The sequence below is a fragment of the Triticum aestivum genome, chromosome 3D (assembly GCF_018294505.1).
Source record: "Triticum aestivum cultivar Chinese Spring chromosome 3D, IWGSC CS RefSeq v2.1, whole genome shotgun sequence".
Lineage (NCBI taxonomy): Eukaryota > Viridiplantae > Streptophyta > Magnoliopsida > Poales > Poaceae > Triticum > Triticum aestivum.
In genome coordinates, this window is record NC_057802.1 from 576785225 (window position 1) to 576808358 (window position 23134).

Sequence of the window (23134 nt, forward strand, 5' to 3'; positions counted from 1 at the left end):
CGGTACTAAAGGTCCCATTTTCAAACTGTACCCCCCCCCCCTTGGACCGCCTTTTCAGTTATAGAAAAAACAAAAGAAAATGATGGAAATGTCAAAAAATTAAGTTTCCCATGTGATATGTGGTCTAGTTGTTGGGAAAATTTACAAATATGAATTTTGACTTTATTTGCAAAATCTCTCTGGAATTTGTAAAATGGGCATAACTTTTGCATACGAACTTGGATGAAAAAGTTTTTTATATGAAAAATCATCTACTCGAAAAGTTACATCCGAATTTAATTGGGGGAACCCCGTTAAACATTTTCAAAATCCTCAAAAACCTAACAAAAATTTTTTTACGGGGCTTTTAAGATCTAGAGTGGAAAAAATCGAAAAAATTTCAAACTTACTAGTGGCGCACCATTTGCTAGGTGAGCCACTAGTAACAGAAAAAAATATAGTTTCAATATTTTTTTGGAAAAAATGTAGTCAAATCTGGTCAAACTGTGGTCAAACAATGGTCAAACTAATTACTCTAGAATATTAGTGTTACTAAATAATTATTTCAGTTATTTTGAATTTTGGTCAAATCTGGTCAAACTGTGGTCAAACAATGGTCAAACTAATTATTCAAGAAATATTAATGTTACTAAATAATTATTGTTTTTTAAAGCAATAGTTTCAAACTCAGACAGTGAAATGTGTCACTTCATGCTCAAGCAAAATTCCTGAGGGTTAATAGGATTGACATCTTACTATTGTCAGGAAAACAACAAGTGCAGACTTGGAAACAAGGGAGAATAGAACCCGGAAGTTAAGTGTGCTCAGGCTAGGGGAGTGGGAGGATGGGTGACCGTTCGGGAAGTTAGATGATTTGGAATGATGAGGGGTGATTAGAGATTAAAGGATAAATTGAGCAGTGATGAGGGGTGATGATTAGAGATTAGAGGTTAAAATAATTCAGAAATTTGAAAAAAAAATTCAAATTTTTTTTAAAAAAAAATTTCAAAAAAAAATCTTAAAATTTCCTTTAGTCCCGGTTGGTGTTACCAACCGGGACTAAAGGTGGAGCTCCACGTGGCCGCGGCCTTTAGTCCCGGTTCGTGTAAGAACCGGGACTAAAGGGGAGAGGCATTAGTAACGACCCTTTAGTCCCGGTTCAAAAACCGGGACTAAAGGGCCTTACCAACCGGGCCAAAAGCCCCTTTTTCTACTAGTGTATGACTATGAGATTATGCAACTCCCGTTTACCGGAGGAACACTTTGTGTGCTACCAAACGTCAGAACGTAACTGGGTGACTATAAAGGTGCTCTACAGGTGTCTCCGAAGGTACTTGTTGGGTTGGCGTATTTCGAGATTAGGATTTGTCACTCCGATTGTCGAAGAGGTATCTCTGGGACCACTCGGTAATGCACATCACTATAAGCCTTGCAAGCATTGCAACTAATGAGTTAGTTGCGGGATGATGTATTACGGAACGAGTAAAGAGACTTGCCAGTAACGAGATTGAACTAGGTATTGAGATACCGACGATCAAATCTCGGGCAAGTAACATACCGATGACAAAGGGAACAACGTATGTTGTTATGTGATTTGATCGATAAAGATCTTCGTAGAATATGTACGAGCCAATATGAGCATCCAGGTTCCGCTATTGGTTATTGACCGGAGACGTGTCTTGGTCATGTCTACATAGTTCTCGAACCCGTAGGGTCCGCACGCTTAAAGTTTGATGACGATTATATTATGAGTTTATGTGTTTTGATGTACCGAAGTTTGTTCAGAGTCCCGGATGAGATCGGGGACATGACGAGGAGTCTCGAAATGGTCGAGACGTAAAGATCGATATATTGGATGACTATATTCGGACATCGGAAAGGTTCCGAGTGATTCGGGTATTTTCGGGGGTACCGGGGAGTTACGGGAATACGGGGAAGAAGCAATGGGCCTCATGGGCCAAGTGGTGGAAGAGAGGAGGCAGGGTGCGCGGCCCCCCTAGCCCAAACCGAATTGGACTAGGGGGCCGGCCCCCCTTTCCTCCTTTTCCTCCCTCTCCTTCCTTCTCCTTCTCCTTCCCTTCCTTCCCTTCTCCTACTTGGACTAGGAAAGAGGGGGGAATCCTACTTGGAGTAGGATTGCCCCCCTTGGGCGCGCCTCCTCCCCTTGGCCGGTCCTCTCCTCCTCCCCCCTTTATATACGGAGGAGGGGGGCACCCCATAGACACAACAATCGATCCCTTGGATCCCTTAGCCGTGTGCGGTGCCCCCTCCACCATAGTCCACCTCGATAATACTGTAGCGGTGCTTAGGCGAAGCCCTGCGTCGGTAGAACATCATCATCGTCACCACGCCGTCGTGCTGACGAAACTCTCCCTCAACACTCGGCTGGATTGGAGTTCGAGGGACGTCATCGGGCTGAACGTGTGCTGAACTCAGAGCTGCCGTGCGTTCGGTACTTGATCGGTCGGATCGTGACGACGTATGACTACATCAACCGCGTTGTTCTAACGCTTCCGCTTTCGGTCTACGAGGGTACGTGGACACACTCTCCCCTCTCGTTGCTATGCATCACCATGATCTTGCGTGTGCGTAGGAATTTTTTTGAAATTACTACGTTCCCAACAGCCTGGCCGTCCACTGCTCTGCTAGACGTGGACGCGGCTCATCTCGGTGATGTGTGGGTTCGAGCTGACCAGTCGAGTAACGCGGCGGCTGCTGGTGCGTGGAGTGACGCGGGGGATGCTTGTTGGGGATATTACCACTGGGCGTAAACCGGCCAGGAGAGGACGGGTTAACCCCATAAGTAGTTCATTATATCTGAAGCCCATGAAGACAGACGGTGACGCTTTATGAAGGCCCAGGGCCCAGAGCCGGTTTAAGGCCTGTAGACATAAACCGGTATTGATATGTAAACTTGTGTTGTAAGATAGAAAGAGCAGAGACCGGGCCGGACACGTTTATGAGCCGGCCTCGGGATTCTGTAAACCGACGGGTGTCAACCCATGTATATAAGGGGACGACCCGGCGGCGGTTCAAGGACAACAGACAACAACTCGAGACTCAGGCAAAGCGTATTCGCTCCCTGGTCATCGAAACCCCAGCAATTCCATCACAACTAGACGTAGGCTTTTACCTTCATCGTAAGGGGCCGAACTAGTATAAAACTCTTTGCGTCCCTTGTCCACTTTAACCCCTTTAAGCTAACTCGTAGCGATGGCTCCACGACTAAGTCCTTTCCTTAGGACATCTGCCGTGACAAAACCACGACAGTTGGCGCCCACCGTGGGGCTATCGCACGATGGTTTCAAGTTCTTAGAGGGCAGCTTCGAAGGACTCAAGGGCTACGCTGTGGGCCGGATGACCAAGAGTCGTCGTGGCAAGCTCTACATTGACGATGCAGGCTGGGGCCCCGAGGCCGGCTCAATCGAGTACGGGTACCGGGTCCCCTTCGGTGGCATACACGTCTTCATTGGCAAGATCGGCGAACCGGGCCCTGAGCCGGACATCTGCACCGACCTCGTCGAAACGGCTCAGCGTGTGAGATCTGCCTGGGTTAAGCCTGCCATGAAGCGTGCCTTCGTAGGAGTCATCCACGGAGGGGAATCTGAGGATAGATCGGAGTCTGGTGGTGAAACCGTCGTTTATTCCGGCGATGAGTCATCAACCGGAGAAACCGAGTCGTTATATCAATTGCAAGATGGCCGGATTGAGGGCTGTTCCGATGGCGACAGTATTCCGGACCCCTTTGATCTGCCAAATCGGGCTGCGATCTTCATGGCTGGTACGCAACCAGCGCTCCACTCTTCGACCGCAGCGGCGATGATTTCCGGATCGGCAGCAGCGACAGCGGCCGGGGCAGGAGGCCTTGTGCGACTGCCGGCTCAGGTTCTATCTGATTTGTTTGACGCATTGGCAACAGTGATGGCGGAGGTTAACCCGGCGGATCAGGATGCACACAATGTGGAAATCGCGAAGGTGAAAGATCAGGTCACCCAGGCCAAAGCTGACTTGGCAGCTGAAGATACCAGGATGGCCGCAGAGCGGGCCGCTTTAGATGCACAGGCTTACCGGATTATGCTGGATCAGAGTGCGTCGAATGAAGTCCTGAAGAGGAGGTACCGATCTCGCCTGCCGCCGGTTTATGACGCTAGAAACCTCTTTAACACCCCAGGAGCGGGGACCAGTAATCCGCCGGCGGTAAACTGGGCGGAGGCACCTGGAGCGGGGGCGCCGGTTCAGCCACGTTTGGCGGATCCGCCTCGTCAGAACAACATTGTAACACCGCATGTCCCAACGCCACCGGGTCATTACTCTAACCCGATGGACAACATTGTCGCTGCCGCTTCACGGCTCGCGGCCACCCCGATCGAAGGCGACTCTCCGGCGGCGGTCGAGACGCGTCGGGTAAGGGAGCTTCTCCAGACAACCTTGGTTCAGCAGGAGGCTTATTCATATAGTCGCGATCGGATCCATTCTACTCCCCGCCCAAGCCAGAGCTACAGCAGGCGTATGGATGAACCAGCCGTATCAAGCAATGCGCGGAACCGAGATCCGCCCCGTGGCCATAACCCGGCAGGTGGTGCTGGTAATGCTTAGCATGTGGTGGATCGCGCTAGAGCTCGTCGAGAAGCCGAGTTAGCGGCACAACATGAGGCCCGCCAACTTACTCCGGTTCGTCCAACCACATCGGTGGAGCCAGGGGTTACCTCTAGCTCCTTGGGAGTGCCGTGTCTCGTCCCAGCACTGCGCAACGTGCGCCTGCCCAAGGATTTCAAGGGCCCACGGAAGGTGCCGAATTACACCGCCGATTTATCCCCCGAGGCATGGGTGGAAAGCTATGAGATGGAAATGGAGATGCTGGATGTGGACGATGCAGCGTGTGCTAAATACTTCACCATGATGTTGCAAGGAACGGCTCGAACTTGGTTGAAAAAGTTACCAGCTAACTCCATTGGGTCATGGGCCGATCTGAGGGCCCGGTTTATCCAGAACTTCAAGGATACGTGCAAACAGACCATGTCGATTGTGGACTTAGTTGCCTGTGTCCAGGAGGAAGGAGAATCAACAACCCATTGGGTGCGCCGGGTTTCGGAGATTTTGCATTCATCGGACCGCATTAACGCTGACACGGCAGTTTTAACGTTGGAAGGCAATTGCCGGTTTTCACCTCTGAAGCTGAAATTGGGACGGCTCAAACGCCACTGCAATGATATGTGGACTCTCATGGCTGCTTTGGTGAAATATGCCGACTCTGATGGTACCAAGGACCCCGAGTCTGATGATGACAAGACAGGGAAGGGAAAGAAGAGCGGACATACCAAGGGGCAGCAGCACAACCCGGCGGGTCATGGAAACAATGGTAAGCGTAAAGCGGATAATAGTTTGGATTTTGTGGCTAATACCAATGCGCAGGACAAAGGCCAACGGCGTAAAGGTAAACCGCCTCAGCGCGGTGGAGGACCAAGTCCTAATCCGGACCGCTTGTCTTATCTGTTGAACCAGCCTTGCCCAAAGCACGGAAAGAAGGAGAACCCGTCCGCGCACCTCTGGAAAGATTGTTACATCATGCAAGAGTTCAAAAACTCTGATGTTTTTCGGTATGATCATGGACCAGGTGGCGGTTCAGGCCCCGGATCTCATGGACCGGGTTATGGTGGAGGTAGTTCCGGTTCAGGCTTTCACGACAACCAGAGTGGACAGGGTAATCAAGGCAATCAGGGCAACCAAGGTGGTTATCACAATCAGGGGAATCAGCAACAGCAGCAGCAGTCGGGTTACCAGAGCAACCCGAAGCAATTGAATAGCGGGCAATATCATGTCTTCACCACTAGCCTGGACAAGCGCGATCAGAAGCTTCATAAAAGGGCAGTGAATTCCGTTGAACCGGCGGTTCCCCGATACTTACGGTGGTCTGAACAGCCTATTGTGTGGAGTCGAGAGGATCATCCGCCCCGGGTTGATAATCCGGGTCATCTGGCGTTGGTGGTGGCACCTCAGGTGGGAGGTTATAAGTTCACCAAAGTAATCATGGATGGAGGGAGTAGTATCAATATCCTTTATTATGAAACCTTCCGTCGCATGGGGTTAACAGATAAAAATCTTAAACCGTCCAACACGGTCTTTCATGGTGTGGTACCTGGTAAATCGGCATATCCCGTTGGTAAGATAGCTCTGGAGGTTGCTTTTGGCGACGAGCACGATTCAAGATCAGAGAAGTTGACCTTTGAGGTGGTGAAAATCAAGAGCCCATATCATGCCCTATTTGGACGACCGGCTTATGCTAAGTTTATGGCAAGGCCCTGTTATGTCTATCTACAGCTCAAGATGCCGGGTCATAAGGGGACTATCACAGTACACGGGAGCCGCAAGATCGCTTTGGAGTGTGAAGAAGGTGATGCGGCTTACGCTGAGTCGGTTTGTGCAACTGAGGAATTAACGTTCTATAAGGACAATGTTGATCCGGCAGATATGACTTCATTGAAGAAACCAACTACAGAGCATGATCCGGCCCTGAAGTTTAAATCGGCTGATGAGACTAAGCTTGTTGACTTCGTGCCCGGTGATTCTTCCAAGCAGTTTAGCATCAGCGCTAACTTGGATCCGAAATAGGAAAGCGCGCTCATCGAGTTCATCTGTGAGAATCGGGACATCTTTGCGTGGAAGCCTTCTGACATGCCAGGTGTACCGAGAGAACTCGCTGAGCACACTCTCAATGTTGATCCCAATAAACCGGTCAAGCAATTTCTTCGCCGGTTCAATGAATAAAGGCGCAAAGCTATTGGTGAAGAAGTAGCCAGGCTTTTGGCGGCTGGATTTATTGTGGAGGTATTTCATCCTGAGTGGTTGGCTAATCCGGTGCTGGTCCTTAAGAAGAACGGCACTTGGCGTATGTGTGTGGACTACGCGGATCTCAACAAAGCTTGTCCAGCGGATCCTTTTGCCCTCCCCCGTATTGATCAAATTATTGATGCTACGACGGTTGCGAGTGTTTGAGCTTTCTGGATGCATATTCTGGTTACCATCGGATCAAAATGGCATTCAAGGACCAGGAGAAGACAGCCTTCATAACTCCCTTTGGAGCCTTCTGCTATGTGTCTATGCCTTTGGGCTCAAGAGTGCCTAGGCGACGTATCAACGGTGTGTACAGAATTGTCTTCATAAATAGATCGGCTGCAATGTTCACGCCTATGTGGATGATATTGTGGTGAAATCCAGGAAGAAGGAGACACTGATTGATGACTTGAAGGAGACTTTTAATAACCTCCGGGTTTATAAAATGATGCTTAACCCGGCCAAGTGTGTCTTTGGTGTACCGGCAGGCAAGCTCTTGGGTTTCCTGGTGTAACAGGGGCATTGAAGCTAATCCGGAAAAGATCAAAGCCATCACCTCCTTGGCCAAACCGAAGTGTATCAATGATGTTCAACGCCTGGCAGGCCGGATTGCCGCGTTGAGCCGGTTTATCAGTCGCCTTGGCGAGAAGGCCATCCCTTTATATCAAATGCTGAAGAAAATGGATAACTTCGTCTGGACTGACGCTGCTAATGAAGCATTTGAGGACTTAAAGCGGCAGCTGGCTAATCCGCCGGTCCTCGCTACTCCGGTTGACAAGGAGCCATTGTTGCTATATGTGGCAGCTAATGCCCGGGCTGTTAGCGTGGCTATTGTGATAGAGCGCAAGGAGGCCGGAAAGGAATATCCGGTTCAACGGCCGGTTTACTATATCAGTGAGGTACTTATTGAGTCCAAGCAGAGGTACCCGCATTGGCAGAAGTTGGTGTATGGAGTTTTCATGGCAAGCCGGAAGCTTAAGCAATATTTCCAAGGACATCTCATCACGGTGGTCAGCTGTGCTCCTTTGGGGGATATAATCCAGAACAGGGAAGCAACTGGCCGGATTGCTAAGTGGGCTATCGAGCTCGGGTCTCACGGGTTGAAATACATACCCCGAACGGCGATCAAATCTCAGGCACTTGTGGATTTCATCAATGATTGGACAGAGCTACAAGCGCCAGAAGAGAAGCCGGATCATACTTATTGGACTATTCATTTTGATGGGTCCAGGCAATTGGAGGGCTCGGGGGCTAGAGTCGTATTAACTTCCCCACAAGGTGATAAGTTTTGTTATGTTCTCCGTTTAATGTTCCCTTGCACTAACAATGCAGCTGAATATGAGGCCTTACTCCATGGTCTTCGGATGGCTAAGGAGATGAACCTCAGCCGAGTTAAGTGCTTCGGTGACTCGGACCTGGTGGCCCAACAAGTGTCCGGTACTTGGGATTCCAGGGACCCACTCATGGCGGCATATCGTCGTGAGGTGGATATTGTTGCGGGTCACTTCAAAGGTTATCAGGTGGATCACGTGGACCGGCGGAAGAACGAAGCGGCAGACGCTTTAAGCTGTTTGGGTTCCCAACGTAAACCGGTTCCACCTAATGTCTTCCTGGATGTATTGCATAACTCGTCCGTCAAGCTCCCAGGTGAAGAGGATTTGGCTGTTCCTGATCCGGAAGCTCAGCTGGTGGCAGCTCTTCATGTTATTCCGGATTGGACGGTTCCATATTTGGCGTATATGAACTGGGGCGAGTTACCAGAGGATGAAACTTTGGCCAGGCAGATAATCCGGCGGTCCAAGTCCATGACTATTATCAATGGAGAGTTACATCATTGCAGTGTGACAGGGGCATTTCAACGCTTTGTGTCTCCTGAAGAAGGCTGTGAAATTTTGCGTGAGATCCACGAAGGAGATTGTGGTCACCACGCCGGTTCAAAGTCTTTGGTGGCCAAGGCGTTTCGTCACGGTTTCTATTGGTTGACAGCTCATGCAGATGCTGAGGACTTGGTCAAAATATGTGATGGCTGTCAAAAATTCTCAAGGCGCGCTCATGTACCGGCTCAAGAGTTGAGGATGATTCCAATAACCTGGCCGTTTGCAACTTGGGGGCTGGATATGGTTGGGCCTTTCAAGAGATCCAAGGACAAGAAGACCCACCTTTTGGTGTCGGTTGATAAGTTCACGAAGTGGGTGGAGGTAGAGCCAGTTAGTAAGTGTGATGCAGCTACGACGGTTCAATTCATCAAAAAGGTGATCTTCCGGTTTGGCTTTCCACACAGCATCATAACAGACAATGGTACCAACCTGTCAAAAGGTGCCATGGAGGAGTTCTGTCAACGTGAGCACATCCGACTTGACGTATCATCAGTGGCTCACCCCCAGTCCAATGGTCAAGCGGAGAGGGCCAATCAAGAGATCTTGAGAGGCATCAAGTCCCGACTAATGGTTCCTTTGCAACGGACGCCGGGTTGTTGGGTTGAGGAGTTACCTTCTGTGTTATGGAGCATCAATACCACACCCAACAGATCGACAGGATACACACCGTTCTTCATGGTTTATGGAGCGGAAGCGGTTCTTCCTAGTGACATCCGTCATGACTCACCCCGTGTAGCGGCATATGTTGAAGCTGACAATGAGAAGGCACGGCAGGAAGCTCTTGATCTGTTAAATGAGGAGCGTGACATGGCAGCAGCCCGTTCGGCGATTTATCAGCAAGATCTGCGTCGTTATCATAGCCGCCGGGTTAGAACCAGAACCTTTCAAGAAGGCGATTTGGTTCTTCGACTCATCCAGGGTCAGACGGATATGCACAAGCTATCCCCCCCTTGGGAAGGACCCTTTGTGGTCAGCAAGAATCTGCATAACGGGTCATACTACCTAATTGATGTTCGAGAGCGCAAAGACTCACGTAAATCGGAGGAGGAGACCAACCGGCCGTGGAATATTGCTCATCTTCGGCCCTACTATACTTGAGCTATAGGCTCTGCTTATGTACATATTATGACAATGTATATATTATTATAAATATAATAAACCGGAACCCCGACTAAAGCGGGGTATCTGTTGTTTTTCTTATATCATGTGTGGTTACACGGGGGCTTCTGTTCTTAAAGCGGCGTCCGGTTTACCCCTTGATTCAGCTTTTCAAAAGCTTTGTATTTCATCACTTGGGGGCTTGGTCGTATCCGAACCATAGCTACACCTCTTGATCGGCGCAATGCCACAACATCACTTGGGGGCTTGGTCATATTTGAACCATAGTCACACCTCTTGATCGGCTCAAAGCCAAATCAATCCGGGGCCAAAGAGAGTGTTATAAAACAACAACTCCAACATGGACACCCACTGAGCACAGCTCAAAATATTACTTGGGGATTCTTTGTTGTCGAAATGAACAAAGAATCTACACTTGTAGTAGGCTATCAAGCCATGGCTTGGAAGCCTAGTGTATACACCTAAAACCCTGGGTTAACCTGCCTATTTAGGTAAGTCACTCCACCCAGGTAAACCTGGTACGACCCTTCGAACTTTGACAAGTTACTCTAAAATAAATGCCCTGAACTTGTCAAGTTAAAACGATGATTCGTTAAGGATTGAGGACCATCTTAAAAGGCTTTGCGAAAATGGTTTGACTCAGTGGCCTGGCAGCCCATGAAAAGCCTCGAATTGGGGCCTGGCAGCCCGTGAAAAGCCTCGACTACAACGGTTTTTGTTTTGCTTTTTGCTAAGTTTTTCTTTCTTTTGATAAGATTTGTGATGTTTTCAAACCGGTGTTTATCAACCCGGTTCGGCTGTCAACTACAAGTTGTCAGTACATGATCAAATTCTAATCCGGAGACTATCAGCCCGGCCTGGTTTTGACTCAAAGTCACCAGTATAGAATAAACCGGTGTTTATCATAACCCAGAACGGTTTTATTATCAACCAACATCATATAACAGGCATTACTTATACTCCAGATTAGGGTTATGATCCTCGCTACGAAGTTGGTCAGCCAACATTATGCCTAAAGGTCACAGGTATCATATATTTCCATATTTGGTTATCTTTTACAACCTTGGTTATAAACCTTGGTCATATATATATTTGGGTATCATGACCCGCCCGTTGGTAAACCGCCAGGGCACTTAAGCTTCTTATCTGCAGAATCAGCTTGAATAAATGGCTATGGATTATGAACATGATATCTTAAACATGGCGGATTAGCCAGCATCAGTCGCAGATAAATATGCACGAAGGCATAATAGAACAAGTATTTTAACTAGCCTATTACAAGGCGTTTCAGTGCCCAAAAGGATAATTGTTTTCTCAAAATACGAAGTTGTAGCACGTGGACGACTAAACCGGCCTCCGGATTATGATTGGTCACCAGCTTGGCCTGACTGCTGCGGATCATCTCGCACCAGTTCAACTCCCTCCTCTCTACCCAGTGGCTGGAAGTCAACAGTTGCCCAGTCGATCCCAGTTAGGGCTTGGAATACAGCTTCATCGCTTATAAGTGTGGACGGTTCAATGTCAGGGGCATAAGTGTGCTTACGGATTGGTGGGATAAGATTTTGCGCTTCCGGAATTGGTGCAGCAACCCGTCTGTTCTTGTCATCATAACTCGCCTGGTAGTACGAGAGATCCGCCTCTTCAGCCAGTTGACAAGCCAATGGACGTACTTCCCGGTTTATGGTTCGAAGATCATCATTGCCAAATTCTGTTCCGTCTTCTTTCAAGATGGGATAGCCTTGGGCTGCTTCCACTGGATCAAAGTCAGGTACCCATGCTTTTGCCCGGATTAGTGCGGTCAGAGCGCCCGTTCTTGCGGCAGACTTTTTTAGCTCTTCAACCCGGGCGGGAAGCATAGATAACCTTTCTAAGGTTTCCTTGATCAAGGTGCGAGGAGGATTGTTGTGTGAAGCGGTATAGATGATCCGTTGCACGCCGGTGTACAACTGCTCTATCAGAGTGTAGGCGGCCTTCAACTTCTTCTGTACATCAGAGCCCAGATGGCTAATGCGAGTTCCTGCACCATTGTACACATTAGTAAATCGATAACACATGGGAAGGCATGGTGAAAGTATAAGGAAAAGATGTTTACCGAACACAGCAGCAGTCATGGCATGAATCTGCCGCTTTACACCGGTCAGTTCATCAACCACCTATGTTAATTCAGTGGTGTCATCGCTTATGGTTTATGCCATGTGCTCACTCAGAATCCCTCCCAAGATAGTGGAACACCTGGATAAAATCCGTAGGCAATGCTTCTGGAGCAGGAAGACGGAGGATGGGACAAAGAGCACCTCTCTTGCTTCTTGGGAACTCGTGTGCCGCCCCAAGGCTGTAGGGGGACTTGGGATTGTGGACCTTAAAATTCAGAATCAAGGCCTTTTGCTCAAGCAGCTATACAAGTTTTACAACAAACTAGATATGCCATGGGTGAATCTGATATGGAGTGCATACTACTCAGTCGTTGTACCGCATGCCTCGGAACCTTGTGGCTCCTTCTGGTGGAGGGATCTCATGCAATTATCAGACATCTTCAGAGGAGTGACTAAGATCAAAGTTGGGGACGGTAGTACAGCCTTGTTCTGGAAGGATCTTTGGAGTGATCAACCACTGGACACCGCATGCCCGAGGGTGTTTTCATTTGCGAGAGATGAGGATGTGTCACTACAGACTTTGCTGAGATCTAGCACCATTGGAGAGGCTTTTCATATACCATTCTATCCTCAGGCAAGAACAGAAGTTGAAGAGATTCAGGCTCTAACTGTGGGGATTAATCCTAACAGTGACACAAATGACAAATGGTGTTGTGTCTGGGATGCTAGAGAACTGGGAGCTTTCAAATCAAGTGACTACTATAAGTTCTGCTTTAAAGATGTTATGGTGGATGCAGTTTTTCCTTGGATTTGGAAATCCAAATGCACGAACAAATGGAAAGTTTTTGCTTGGCTATTGTTTGCTGACCGTCTGAATACTCGAAACATGTTGAGGAGGAGGCAGTATAAACTGGAAGGTGATGTGTACACTTGTCTGCTTTGTGACACGCCCCCGGAGGAAACAGTGACCCACCTATTCTTCCACTGCCCATTTGCAACTGAATGTTGGACTGCGATTGGAATGCACTGGCATGATTCCCAATGCAGGCTGGAACTCATCCATGAGGGGAAAAGATCCTGGCGTGGTCCATTCTTCATGGAAATTTTCATCATAGCAGCCTGGGGTGTGTGGAAAGAGAGAAATAATAAACATTTTAGGAATGTGATGCCATCAATGGAATCCTGGAGAGGCAGGTTCAAAGATGATATGTCCATGATGGTACACCGCACCAAAATCACTCTCCATCCCTACATCAGAGAATTGGTGGGCACTCTCTGATCTCTACCACCCCCCTAGCTTGCTTCTTTCTAGTAGGTTTTGACACCTCCTTGCTCTAACTAGATTGTATTGTACTACTCATCTACATACCTTGTAACTATGGGGCCACACCTCCCCTGATCCTGGTGCTGCATTAATTTAAAAGTCAGTAGGAGCCTCTCCTACTGTCAGAGTTTTCAAAAAAAAAGTTCATCAACCACCGGTTTAAGAGCTGCTTCTGCGTCTTCGGCCCTTTTTCGCAAAGCGGATTTTTCTGTCTCCCAATCCGCCCGCTCCTTGTTGAAGCCCTCTTTCAGCTTCTCCATAGCGCCTAGAGCACTGGTCAACTCTTCCTTGGCTTTGGAGGTTTCGGCTTGCTGAGATTTGAGGTTCTCTTGCAGATCAGCGGTTTGGCTTTCCTTCTTATTCAGCTCAGTCTATAAAGAGACAGATATATAATGAGTTGACAGTACATATTTGAAGTACCAAGCACATAACAAGTTATGCCCTTGGTACTTGGGGGCTAATGCATATTTGCTCTTTATCAGAAATTTCTACAAGTCCCAAGCACAATACAAGTATTAATCTTGGCACTTGGGGGCTAATGTGTGTTTGCTCATAATTGCTGAAATGGGAACTTTTCTACAGTCCCGGTTCATCTTTATCAAGTTAAACCGGCCCTTGGGGACTACAACAGTGAAAAAAGATGCAGTGTTGCAAATATAAAGATCGTTACTAAAAGTCCCGGTTTAGATTGATATCATAAACCGTCACTTGGGGGCTACTAGAGTTGATATTTGGAATTCACAAGAGAGATAGTTAACCAGAGTTGAGTATTAATTACCTCATATCGCTCTTTCATCATATTTACCAAGCCGACTTCATAGTCACGGCTGGTGTACAGACGGTTCAAGAAGCTAGAGTGAAGGTCTTGAGCACTGAGATGAGCATAGTTTGACAGATCGGCGTTCCATTTGCCTTTGCCAATAGCAGAGAGCTCATCCTTGGCAGTATGCTTTGATAAAGCAACAGGATTACCAGGAGTGGTATGGCCAATGCCAGTAATCATAATATCATCATCTTTTTCATCAGCAGCCTTTTCTGGAGTTGGTGGTTTGTAAGTGTCCTTAACTGGACTGACCGGTTTATCATCGGTTCGGACAGGGCTGATTGGCTGGTCAGCGCGGCTTGCGGTGGCAATTTCCACCTGTTCAGCAAAGAAGTCATGGTCTTGAGGCGGTGGGTCATTAAGCGTGGCGTCAGCATCGGTTGCTTCAGGATCTAGAGTTTTTTCCTGTTCAACAGCCACGTTATCATCAACCGGTTTATCCAACCGAGCCTTCTTACTGGGTCTGGGCTTGGCACTGAGAAAAATAAGCATATGGATCAGTACAGTCTATAAAAATAACACATAAGGGATAAAAACAAGTGTATAGCTCACCCAAGAACTGTTTTGAGGGGTGGAAGCTTTGTGGATGATGACTCGCCAGAAGATGAGTGGGAAGTAACCTGATAATTTGAATCAGATGGATTAAGAGGCTGGCGGAAACAACCCGCTTTGGGGCATGAAGTGTCAGGGGTATAAGAGACCTCTCATTGGCGTTTCTGAACCGGAGTATTCGGTAAACCGGCGGAGGTAACTACTTGGCCGCTGTGCCGGGTTGTGCGGCGAGCCTCGTGCTGCTGTGTCTTCAAAAGAAAGTTTGGGTCCAAGTAAGCAAGGGGGTGAGAAAATTTAACTTTCCGGTTTGCTCGACGGATTTTTGATGTTGGCAGAGGATCTGAATCGGAGGAGAGAATGATTACCTCTACATCATCAGCGTGACTGCCTTCAGCGTCGTCCTGATAATAATCATTGTCAATAAGATGTACGAAAAATGAAACAAGAGAGTCAAGTTCTACCTCTGATTCCGGGTTACCCACATCGTCATCAGCAGGTAGCTCGGAGGATGCAGTGGTCCTTTTCTTGGCAGCTTTTTAACAACCCTGGTCTTCGGGCGAATTGGCTTTGCCGGTTTGTCTTGTGGTTTTGTTGGTTTCTCCTGCGGAGGTTTCTTATTCCAGAACGGATCATCACCCTGTCAAAAAACAGTCACACTTTCAGAGAATATTTGGACAGGAGCAATTTAAGATAAAAAGATTATATAATTCTTACAGCTGGCGGTTTGTGAAGGTGCAGAAAGGGAGTAGTCCGGTCTGGCCACACACAGCTTCCGGTTCATTCAGCATCTTCTTTACAGCTTTAGTAACTTCTGTATCTGTAAGTTGAATATCAATGTGTCGTTGAGGATCCTTCAAACTCCCTGTGTACTCACACATCAAACCGAAGCGCCGGCTTAAGGGCAGAATACTCCAGCTTATCCAACAACGGGCAAAGTCAACTCCTGTCAAACCGTTCGCCATGAAGGCTCTAAGCTTTGATAGTTGAGGGGCATAATTGGCCCTCTCTTTGGCAGTCAACCTCTGGGGAAAAGGATGTGTGTTACTAAGGCGGTGAGGGCGGTAACCCGGTAAGGGGTTCTCATCGGTTGGAGATGTATCTTTGCAGTAAAACCAAGTCTGGTTCCACTGTTTGGGGTGACTATGGAGCTTGGGATGAGGGAAAGTAGCTTCCTTCCTTTTCTGAACCACCATTCCACCCAATTCCGTATTGGGTCCGTCCGTGAACTCTGTGCGACGGTTTAAGTGAAAGAAATCCCTAAACAGTTCGACTGTAGGTTCCTCTTGTAGTTAAGCCTCACAGAAGACTTGGAAGTGGCAGATGTTGGTCACAGAATTTGGACCGATGTCTTGAGGATGCAGCTGAAAACTGGCCAGTACATCTCGGAATTTTTTTGAACCGGGAGGTCTAAAACCTTGACCCAGGTGATCAGCAAACACGACTACCTCTCCATCCTTGGGGGTAGGAGGACTTTCCGGGCCAGGGACCCTCCAGTGGATGACGTCTTTCTTGGCTAAAGCGCCTGTTTTAATGCAGTTGTTTAACTGCTCCTCGGTTATTCGAGAAGGAGCCCAATTGCATTCATAGACTTGCTTGGCCATGGCAGTGAAGATCTGAAACATGATTATTGCCGGTTTAAGATTTACAATGGACAACTATACAACGGTATAAGGATGTAAGCATATTGTTAAACCGGAGTTGGTTATTCGTAAACCGGAGTCTGACAATGGAAACAGTACAAAGATGAATGCGTTTGGCGGTTCAACAGGGGACTAATGGTATCTACTGGGTCATCACTTTTTCTATGGAGTTAAACCGCCTAACATGGTATTAAAGATACAAGTCTAATGACGCGTAAGTGACGGAAAAACAAGTTTCACAGCTTGGCATGGTAAATTCAGATCTGCCGTGCGTTGGAAATCAAAACAAATTCCGACCTAATTTTAAGTGCTTGAACAGTTCAGCAAAGTTCAGATAAGTTGTTGTGTAAAGGAGCAGATCTAATAAAAAGGGGATTATGGCTACAGCCGCGTAAGAAATATCGATCCAGCTAGTTGCTTGGGCTAATGAAAAGAACAGGAAAGGACAGCTCCAAGAGCTTTGAAGAACTACGAAGAACACCGAACCCTAATGGCGGATCTATACTGAGGAGAAGAGGAACTCACTGGAGCTGAGGATGCAGCGGAAGATCGTCGCGTTTCTCTGATATGATCAGGTTGATGCAGCGGCCTTTGTCGAAGCAGAGGCGAAGGACGATGGCGGCGGCAGAGCTCGAGGGTCGGTCGGCGCGAGGAAGACAACGACGCGGAGAGGCACGAGGGGGAAAGTGAAAGTGACCCCTCGACCCTATTTATAAGATGAATGGACAAAAGGCAGGCGCGGGAATCGAGGAGCCCGAAAAATGAGGGGTGTGATAGCTCTGTTGCCTCGATCCTCGGAGGCCCATTAATGAAGACGGGTTATATACAGTTTTAAATAACAGATGACGTCATTACGGTTTACCATGGTCCTAGAAGGTGACGTCACGGCGGTTTACAAGATTATGTGAAGATGTTGAAGAAAGAATTTTCTTACGTATTGAGGATTGACATGAACCAGTTCAAATCAATCTGGGGCCTAACGTTGGGGATATTGCCACTGGGCGTAAACCGGCCAAGAGAGGCCGGGTTAACCCCATAAGTAGTTCATTATATATGAAGCCCATGAAGACAGACGGTGACGCTTTATGAAGGCCCAGGGCCCAGAGCCGGTTTAAGGCCTGTAGACATAAACTGGTATTGATATGTAAACTTGTGTTGTAAGATAGAAAGAGCAGAGACCGGGCCGGACACGTTTATGAGCCGGCCTCGGGATTCTGTAAACCGACGGGCGTCAACCCATGTATATAAGGGGACGACCCGGCGGCGGTTCAAGGACAACAGACAACAACTCGAGACTCAGGCAAACTGTATTCGCTCCCTGGTCATCGAAACCCCAGCAATTCCATCACAACTAGACGTAGGCTTTTACCTTCATCGTAAGGGGCCGAACTAGTTTAAAACTCTTTGCGTCCCTTGTCTGCTTTAACCCCTTTAAGCTAACTCGTAGCGATGGCTCCACGACTAAGTCCTTTCCTTAGGACATCTGCCGTGACAAAACCACGACAATGCTGGTGAAGAACGTCCGAAGTGCGTGTGCACGTAATAGCTCGATACACAGATCGTAGTTTCCCCTCAATGCGCGTCATCCAGGTCTGGACCTGAGTCTGAGGAAGCATTAGAGGTGCAGACGACAGTGAACGCTGATAGTTGGACACCTCATCGCCAAGTTGGTGAGTCAACTCAGCCTGAAATTGTCAGGACGATTATTACGTGTGCACGACAAAGTATGTATGCACTACTTGCATTATACGAAGAGAAATGCTCTTACCGCGTGCTGCCTAGAGCCCGAAGTATCATAGCTCGGGTACATATCCGATGTATTAGGGGCATGTATCTCATCTGGGTGATTGTGATGAACGATGCACAACCGTGTTCCGGTCATGTACCGCTGCAGATAGAGATTGAATTCCTCCATATCAAAGCTGTGATTCTCGTGCCACAGATGTGTGTTCGCAGTCTCCCATTATTTAACGTACGGCTGAACCCTAACTAGCCACTCAGTTGCAGTCCTGTTAATCCCCTTCTTTGTGATCCTAAAATTTGGTTTTCGTTGAACAATAAACTTACAACTTAACTATGGAAAATTTGAAGGACAATACAATATTGAATAACTAGACAGTACCTGTGGATGTCTCCGTGAAGCGGGGCCTCTGTAGGGGGAGGTGTCTCCAATTGCAGAAGACCAAATTGCCTCATAACCCTATGCTAGGCCATCTCCTCGACGAAGACATCGAAGATGATCTTCGATTTCGTCTTCCAATAATCGGCGTCTCTTGTGCACAGCACGGACAAACTGCCGGGGTATCTTGCATCTATGGCTTCTTGCGTGTACGGCTGCCAGATCACCCCACTGTACGCATCAAACTGCTCGTTTAGTGCCGTGTAAGCTCGTCTGGTCTGATCACCAGCAAAGCATCTCTGCGGAAAATAAAAGTTAGATTGAACCATAGTGTACAAAATGAACAAAAGTTAGATTGAGACATACGCTGCGACATGTCCAACTCAGACTGAAGGTAGGCATGTCGATGCCTTCAACATCAAACATGATATCCATAGGCTCGTCAACATGTACGTCCGGTCGTCCTATGGAGAACCTCTCCCACGACCACAGTTGCAGAAATAGAGGGCATCCAAGAAGGGCTGACGTGGGTGACGTAAGCTGGCAGGCATTGCACATAGCTTGGTATGTATACGCTAAGACAGCCGAACCCCAACTCCTTTGGGTGATCTGATTCGGCGTCTCAGCGCTCGCGATCTCCAGTGCAATAGGGATGTAGCTCGCGCTAATAGTGCTGACATGGTTCTATGTGAACATCACCTTGCCGAGAAGCCACTGTATATATGCCTCCAGACTACGAGTGATCTGTGTCGCATTCAACGGGACCCTTGGATACCCCGGAAACTTCTGGATCTGTGATGAGCAAAGAGAGTATTAGTACATAGCGAAGGTATGTTCTGTAAAAACAGTTGCATGACAACTGAAACTTAAGCGACATGGGAACTAACCTGGAAATGGAGTAACCATTCATACTTAGGTCCATGATTATCCGATGTCAGCGCCGGAGCACGGTCATAAATACCCGTGAAACGTTGTGCAATACCAAGCTGCCAATCAACCGGTGCCTCCAACAGTCCTATGGCATGACCTGCCAATGGTAGTCCCAATAAAAGGGACACATCCTGGAGAGTAGGAGCCATCTCTCCCCAGCGGAAGTGAAACGTGTGGGTCTCAGGTCTCCACTGGTCCACTAAGCATGTGAGCAAAGAGGCGTCGATGGCGAGGCGTTTGGAGGTCTCCGTGGACTCAACCAGACGCGCGAAAGGTAAAAGGCCAACCCATTTCAACCTGCATGTGAGGACAAATCAGTTTGTGTGTCTCATTCATACATGCTTGAAGGAAATAACTAAAGCACGTACCGCTGAACCCATCCCTCGTGTATTTTCCAGTCTTCCTTTTGAGTGCGAGTGACCAGCGCATCAAGCTTGCGCTCAGAACCTATCGCAGCACGATGCTTTCTATCAATGTACGCACTAAGCAACCCCATTCCCGCCATTCCTGCATATACAAATTTCAAACATAGTGCCAGACTTAATATAAATTTCAAACATAGTGCCAGACTTAACACAAATTTCAAACGTAGTGCCAGACTTAATACAAATTTCTAACATAGTGCCAAACTTAATAAAAATTTCAAACATAGTGCCATACTTAATATAAATTGCAAACATAGTGGCAGACTTAATACAAATTTCAAACATAGTGCCTAGTTTCTGCCTCGACCTCTTCCTCCTCTTCCTCCTCTTGCTCTTGCTCCTCGTCCGCGGTTCCCTCACAAATTTCAAACATAGTGCATACACTGAAAGAGAAGAATAGTCGATGCAGCACCCTCACAGTGGGGAACTCTGGCATGAAGAGGTCTTGGATATCGACATAGGTGCCAGGATTCCGGTCCTGCAGCGTGTGGAGGAGCCGGACAACAGAATCATATGCATCGAAAAAAGAACCAAATCTGGTCTCAAGAGCCCTATGCTTAGCCCTCCAAGCCATGCCATAAGACATTCTGTGTTTGAACCTCACGAATACTTTTGTCTGGATAGCCTTCACTTCCATCGCTTTGCACTCAACTATCTCGCTGTAAAGCAACCGAGCAATAACCGTGGACGAAAGGTTGGCATGATCTTGAGGGATGCAGGGAATAAGACATGTGTGATGAACTAGGTCACTGATCACCCAACTTGTGCCATACTTAGGGAGATAGCCATGCACCCTGGCGGGACAGTCTTTGTTCTTGCATACCATTGTCAAGTATTTCTGACTTGAGACCTCAGCTGTGAAAACACTTTGTGTGGACATTTCCCATTGAATGATTGCGTCCTTTAGAGCATTCTTGTTGGGATACATAGCACCCGTCGCAATGTTATTCTGGTGATATTGGCAGGCAGAATCATGCCCATCGTTCAGGATCATTGCTGATGAGAAGTCATGATTCCATGATGCAGGATTCGGCACATCCTCTGGGTTCCCTTCTCCATTAGACTCGTCGGAATCATCGGCATGACCAATGTCAATATCTGTATTCTCATCTTCCATCTGGTTCTGCATGTGCCCATGTACCTCGTCACCGTCCACCTCCCCACTGTAATAATCATCGATATTTCCTCCGTGTACCTGACTACTCTGCCCTTGTTTGTAACCATCATCTCCAGCATTTGACATTGAGTGCTGCATCCCATCATGCTTTGCCCAGGATTGTAACCACCCTCGCCTTCAGGTGCAATTACCTCCTTCACAACGGGAAGCACTAAGGCACAAGGATTGCATCCCCTGGTTTCGCAACCTTGTAACCAGCGAACCCACTGAGAGCCCCGCTCTATTGGCCTCAAATAGAATAAAATGTTTATACTTGACCGGGTCCACAATGCATGAACACCGACGGTGTGCGTTTCAGTATTCATCCCTAAACATGTTGTCAACCATTCTTTCAACTGACTAAGAGAACATGTTTGAGGGGCGGCCAGTGGCACCTCTATGTGCTCAAATTCACTCAGACCAATCCCAATCTCATTTGTTTGGACAGTACCAGGACCATAGTAAAATATGAACGTCACTAGTCGGACATCTCGGCTCACCTATTAAATTATTTAACATGGACAGACAACTGTTAAACAGCATGACAAACTAAACATATTCACACTCCTTAATTTTGACAAGTACATATATTACGTAATATTAACAGAGCAACTAAAAATATTCACACACCTAAAAATATTACGTAATATAAACGGAAAAACTTCAACAAATTGATACAACTACATGTTTGACATCTAAATATATTACACATAGTACCGCACCAACTACAAAAAACTGACATCCATATATAATACAAAATATTATTGGAGCAACAGAATATATTCACACAACTAAATATTATACATCTAAAAATATATCGGTTACTACCGGAGCAAATAGCAATATTCACACACCTAATACAAAATATTACCGGAGCAAATAACATCTATAGGAGAAAATGTCTGTAAAATTATACCCTTGAAGCGTGCGAAGCAACGACGACGAATGGCGGCCTTCAATCACCGGAGCCGGAGCTTAACCTCCACCACAATGCCGCAGCTTCACTAGTTCATCTCCACCTCCACCAAAATGTTCACCACCACCTCCACCAAAATGCTCACCACGACCACCACGAGCTACCCCATCACTAGATCGAGGTCTCCCTTGCCTCCCCCAACTATCTACAACGTATCTACGGTGGAAAATCAGGGAAAAATTGGCTCAGTTTGGTGTACAAATGGGTTATTTTTTGACTTGGAAAGAGAAGAGATGAAGAACACCAGGAAGAAAGAGAGGAGGATAAGGGAAGGAAGTGGAAGAAAGGAGCGTCGGTGGGGTGCTGGGACCCTGTCGTCCAGCAGGTGGACGATCGTCCTGTAGAAGGACGACAGGCCCGTGTCGTCTGGGCCCGGGGCAACAACAGCCCATGCCGGGATGAGGGGGGGCAGTGCGACGTGGCCACGCCAATCGCCGGGCGCCACGTGGAAGCATGGCCACCTGTCGTCCACCCATAGGACGACTTGCTCCAGTCGTCCAGCAGGAGAGCGACAGGCCCCACTCGTCCACCTGGAGGACGAGGCCGTATTATTTTCGAAAAATATCAAAACTGAGTATTATTTCTGAAAATTAATAAAAAATATATTATTTAAAAAAAAATCAGCGTATTTTCCCTACATCATTCTCAGTAATTATTTACTACACCCTCCGTCCAAAATTACTTTTTTTTGCGGGGGAAGAGAATTTGTCATTACTCAAGGTGGCTTCTCTGCCATAGACATGTTTACAACGAAGTCCATTCCCGAGTGCAACCACACTGCGGTGCGAGGAGTACTACGGCCATAGACGACCAACTCATGACTAACTTTATTCTGTGAGCGTCATTCGGAGATAACGGGTGTGTGTTTGGTGTTTCATTCAGCCAGTCCGATATAAATCTCTAATAAGTTTGTTTGTTCTTCGGTTAGTGAGCTACATCAATTTTTTCTTCAGTCTGAGTAAGTTTGTTCATGGTTCAACTTGTGAGCTACAATGAATTTTTTTTTCTTCAGTTTGGGTACGTTTGTTCATTCTTCAGTTTGTGAGCTACAACCAATTTTTTTCCAGTCAGTCTTCAATTTTTTTAATATTTAATCAGCCTCTGTTCCCCAGTCTGCAAAATTGCATGGCTATTGCACTTATCATCTAGCATTATCTCGCAGCCGAGATTGAGTATGCATCTTCAATTCTTCAGTTAGTTTTCATTCTAGGCATTCTTCAGTTTTCACTAATTCTTCTTTTCATTCCTTATCAGTCTTGGATTTGTTTCTATTATCATTTTTCTCGTTCA

General features: G+C 47.3%; 2 protein-coding genes and 1 long non-coding RNA gene across 4 annotated transcripts; all 3 read right to left on the bottom strand.

Moving 5' to 3' along the window:
- Positions 1 to 14126: 14126 nt before the first annotated feature.
- On the bottom strand, positions 14127 to 14897 carry LOC123080611 (uncharacterized). Its single transcript, XR_006438491.1, has 3 exons — positions 14748 to 14897; positions 14599 to 14666; positions 14127 to 14521 (listed from the first exon to the last, which is right to left on the bottom strand). It is a non-coding gene; the product is annotated as an uncharacterized lncRNA (long non-coding RNA).
- An 11-nt stretch (positions 14898 to 14908) lies between these two features.
- On the bottom strand, positions 14909 to 15876 carry LOC123080610 (uncharacterized). Its single transcript, XM_044503548.1, has 2 exons — positions 15313 to 15876; positions 14909 to 15235 (listed from the first exon to the last, which is right to left on the bottom strand). Exons 1-2 carry the CDS (start codon positions 15789 to 15791, stop codon positions 15088 to 15090), a joined length of 627 nt encoding a protein of 208 aa, XP_044359483.1. The 5' UTR covers positions 15792 to 15876; the 3' UTR covers positions 14909 to 15087.
- Positions 15877 to 17626: 1750 nt separating this feature from the next.
- On the bottom strand, positions 17627 to 22144 carry LOC123080609 (uncharacterized). 2 transcript variants are annotated; one of them, XR_006438490.1, is made up of 7 exons: positions 21785 to 22144; positions 19656 to 19794; positions 19245 to 19584; positions 18724 to 19149; positions 18361 to 18656; positions 18007 to 18271; positions 17627 to 17923 (listed from the first exon to the last, which is right to left on the bottom strand). XR_006438490.1 is itself a non-coding variant. In XM_044503547.1 (2 exons), exon 2 carries the CDS (start codon positions 20965 to 20967, stop codon positions 19990 to 19992), a length of 978 nt encoding a protein of 325 aa, XP_044359482.1. In that variant the 5' UTR covers positions 20968 to 21368; positions 21785 to 22144; the 3' UTR covers positions 19817 to 19989. The 2 variants fall into 2 exon arrangements, 1 of the variants encoding a protein (XP_044359482.1); XM_044503547.1 differs by lacking the exons at positions 17627 to 17923; positions 18007 to 18271; positions 18361 to 18656; ... (1 more) ...; positions 19245 to 19584; positions 19656 to 19794 and adding an exon at positions 19817 to 21368.
- Positions 22145 to 23134: the final 990 nt, after the last annotated feature.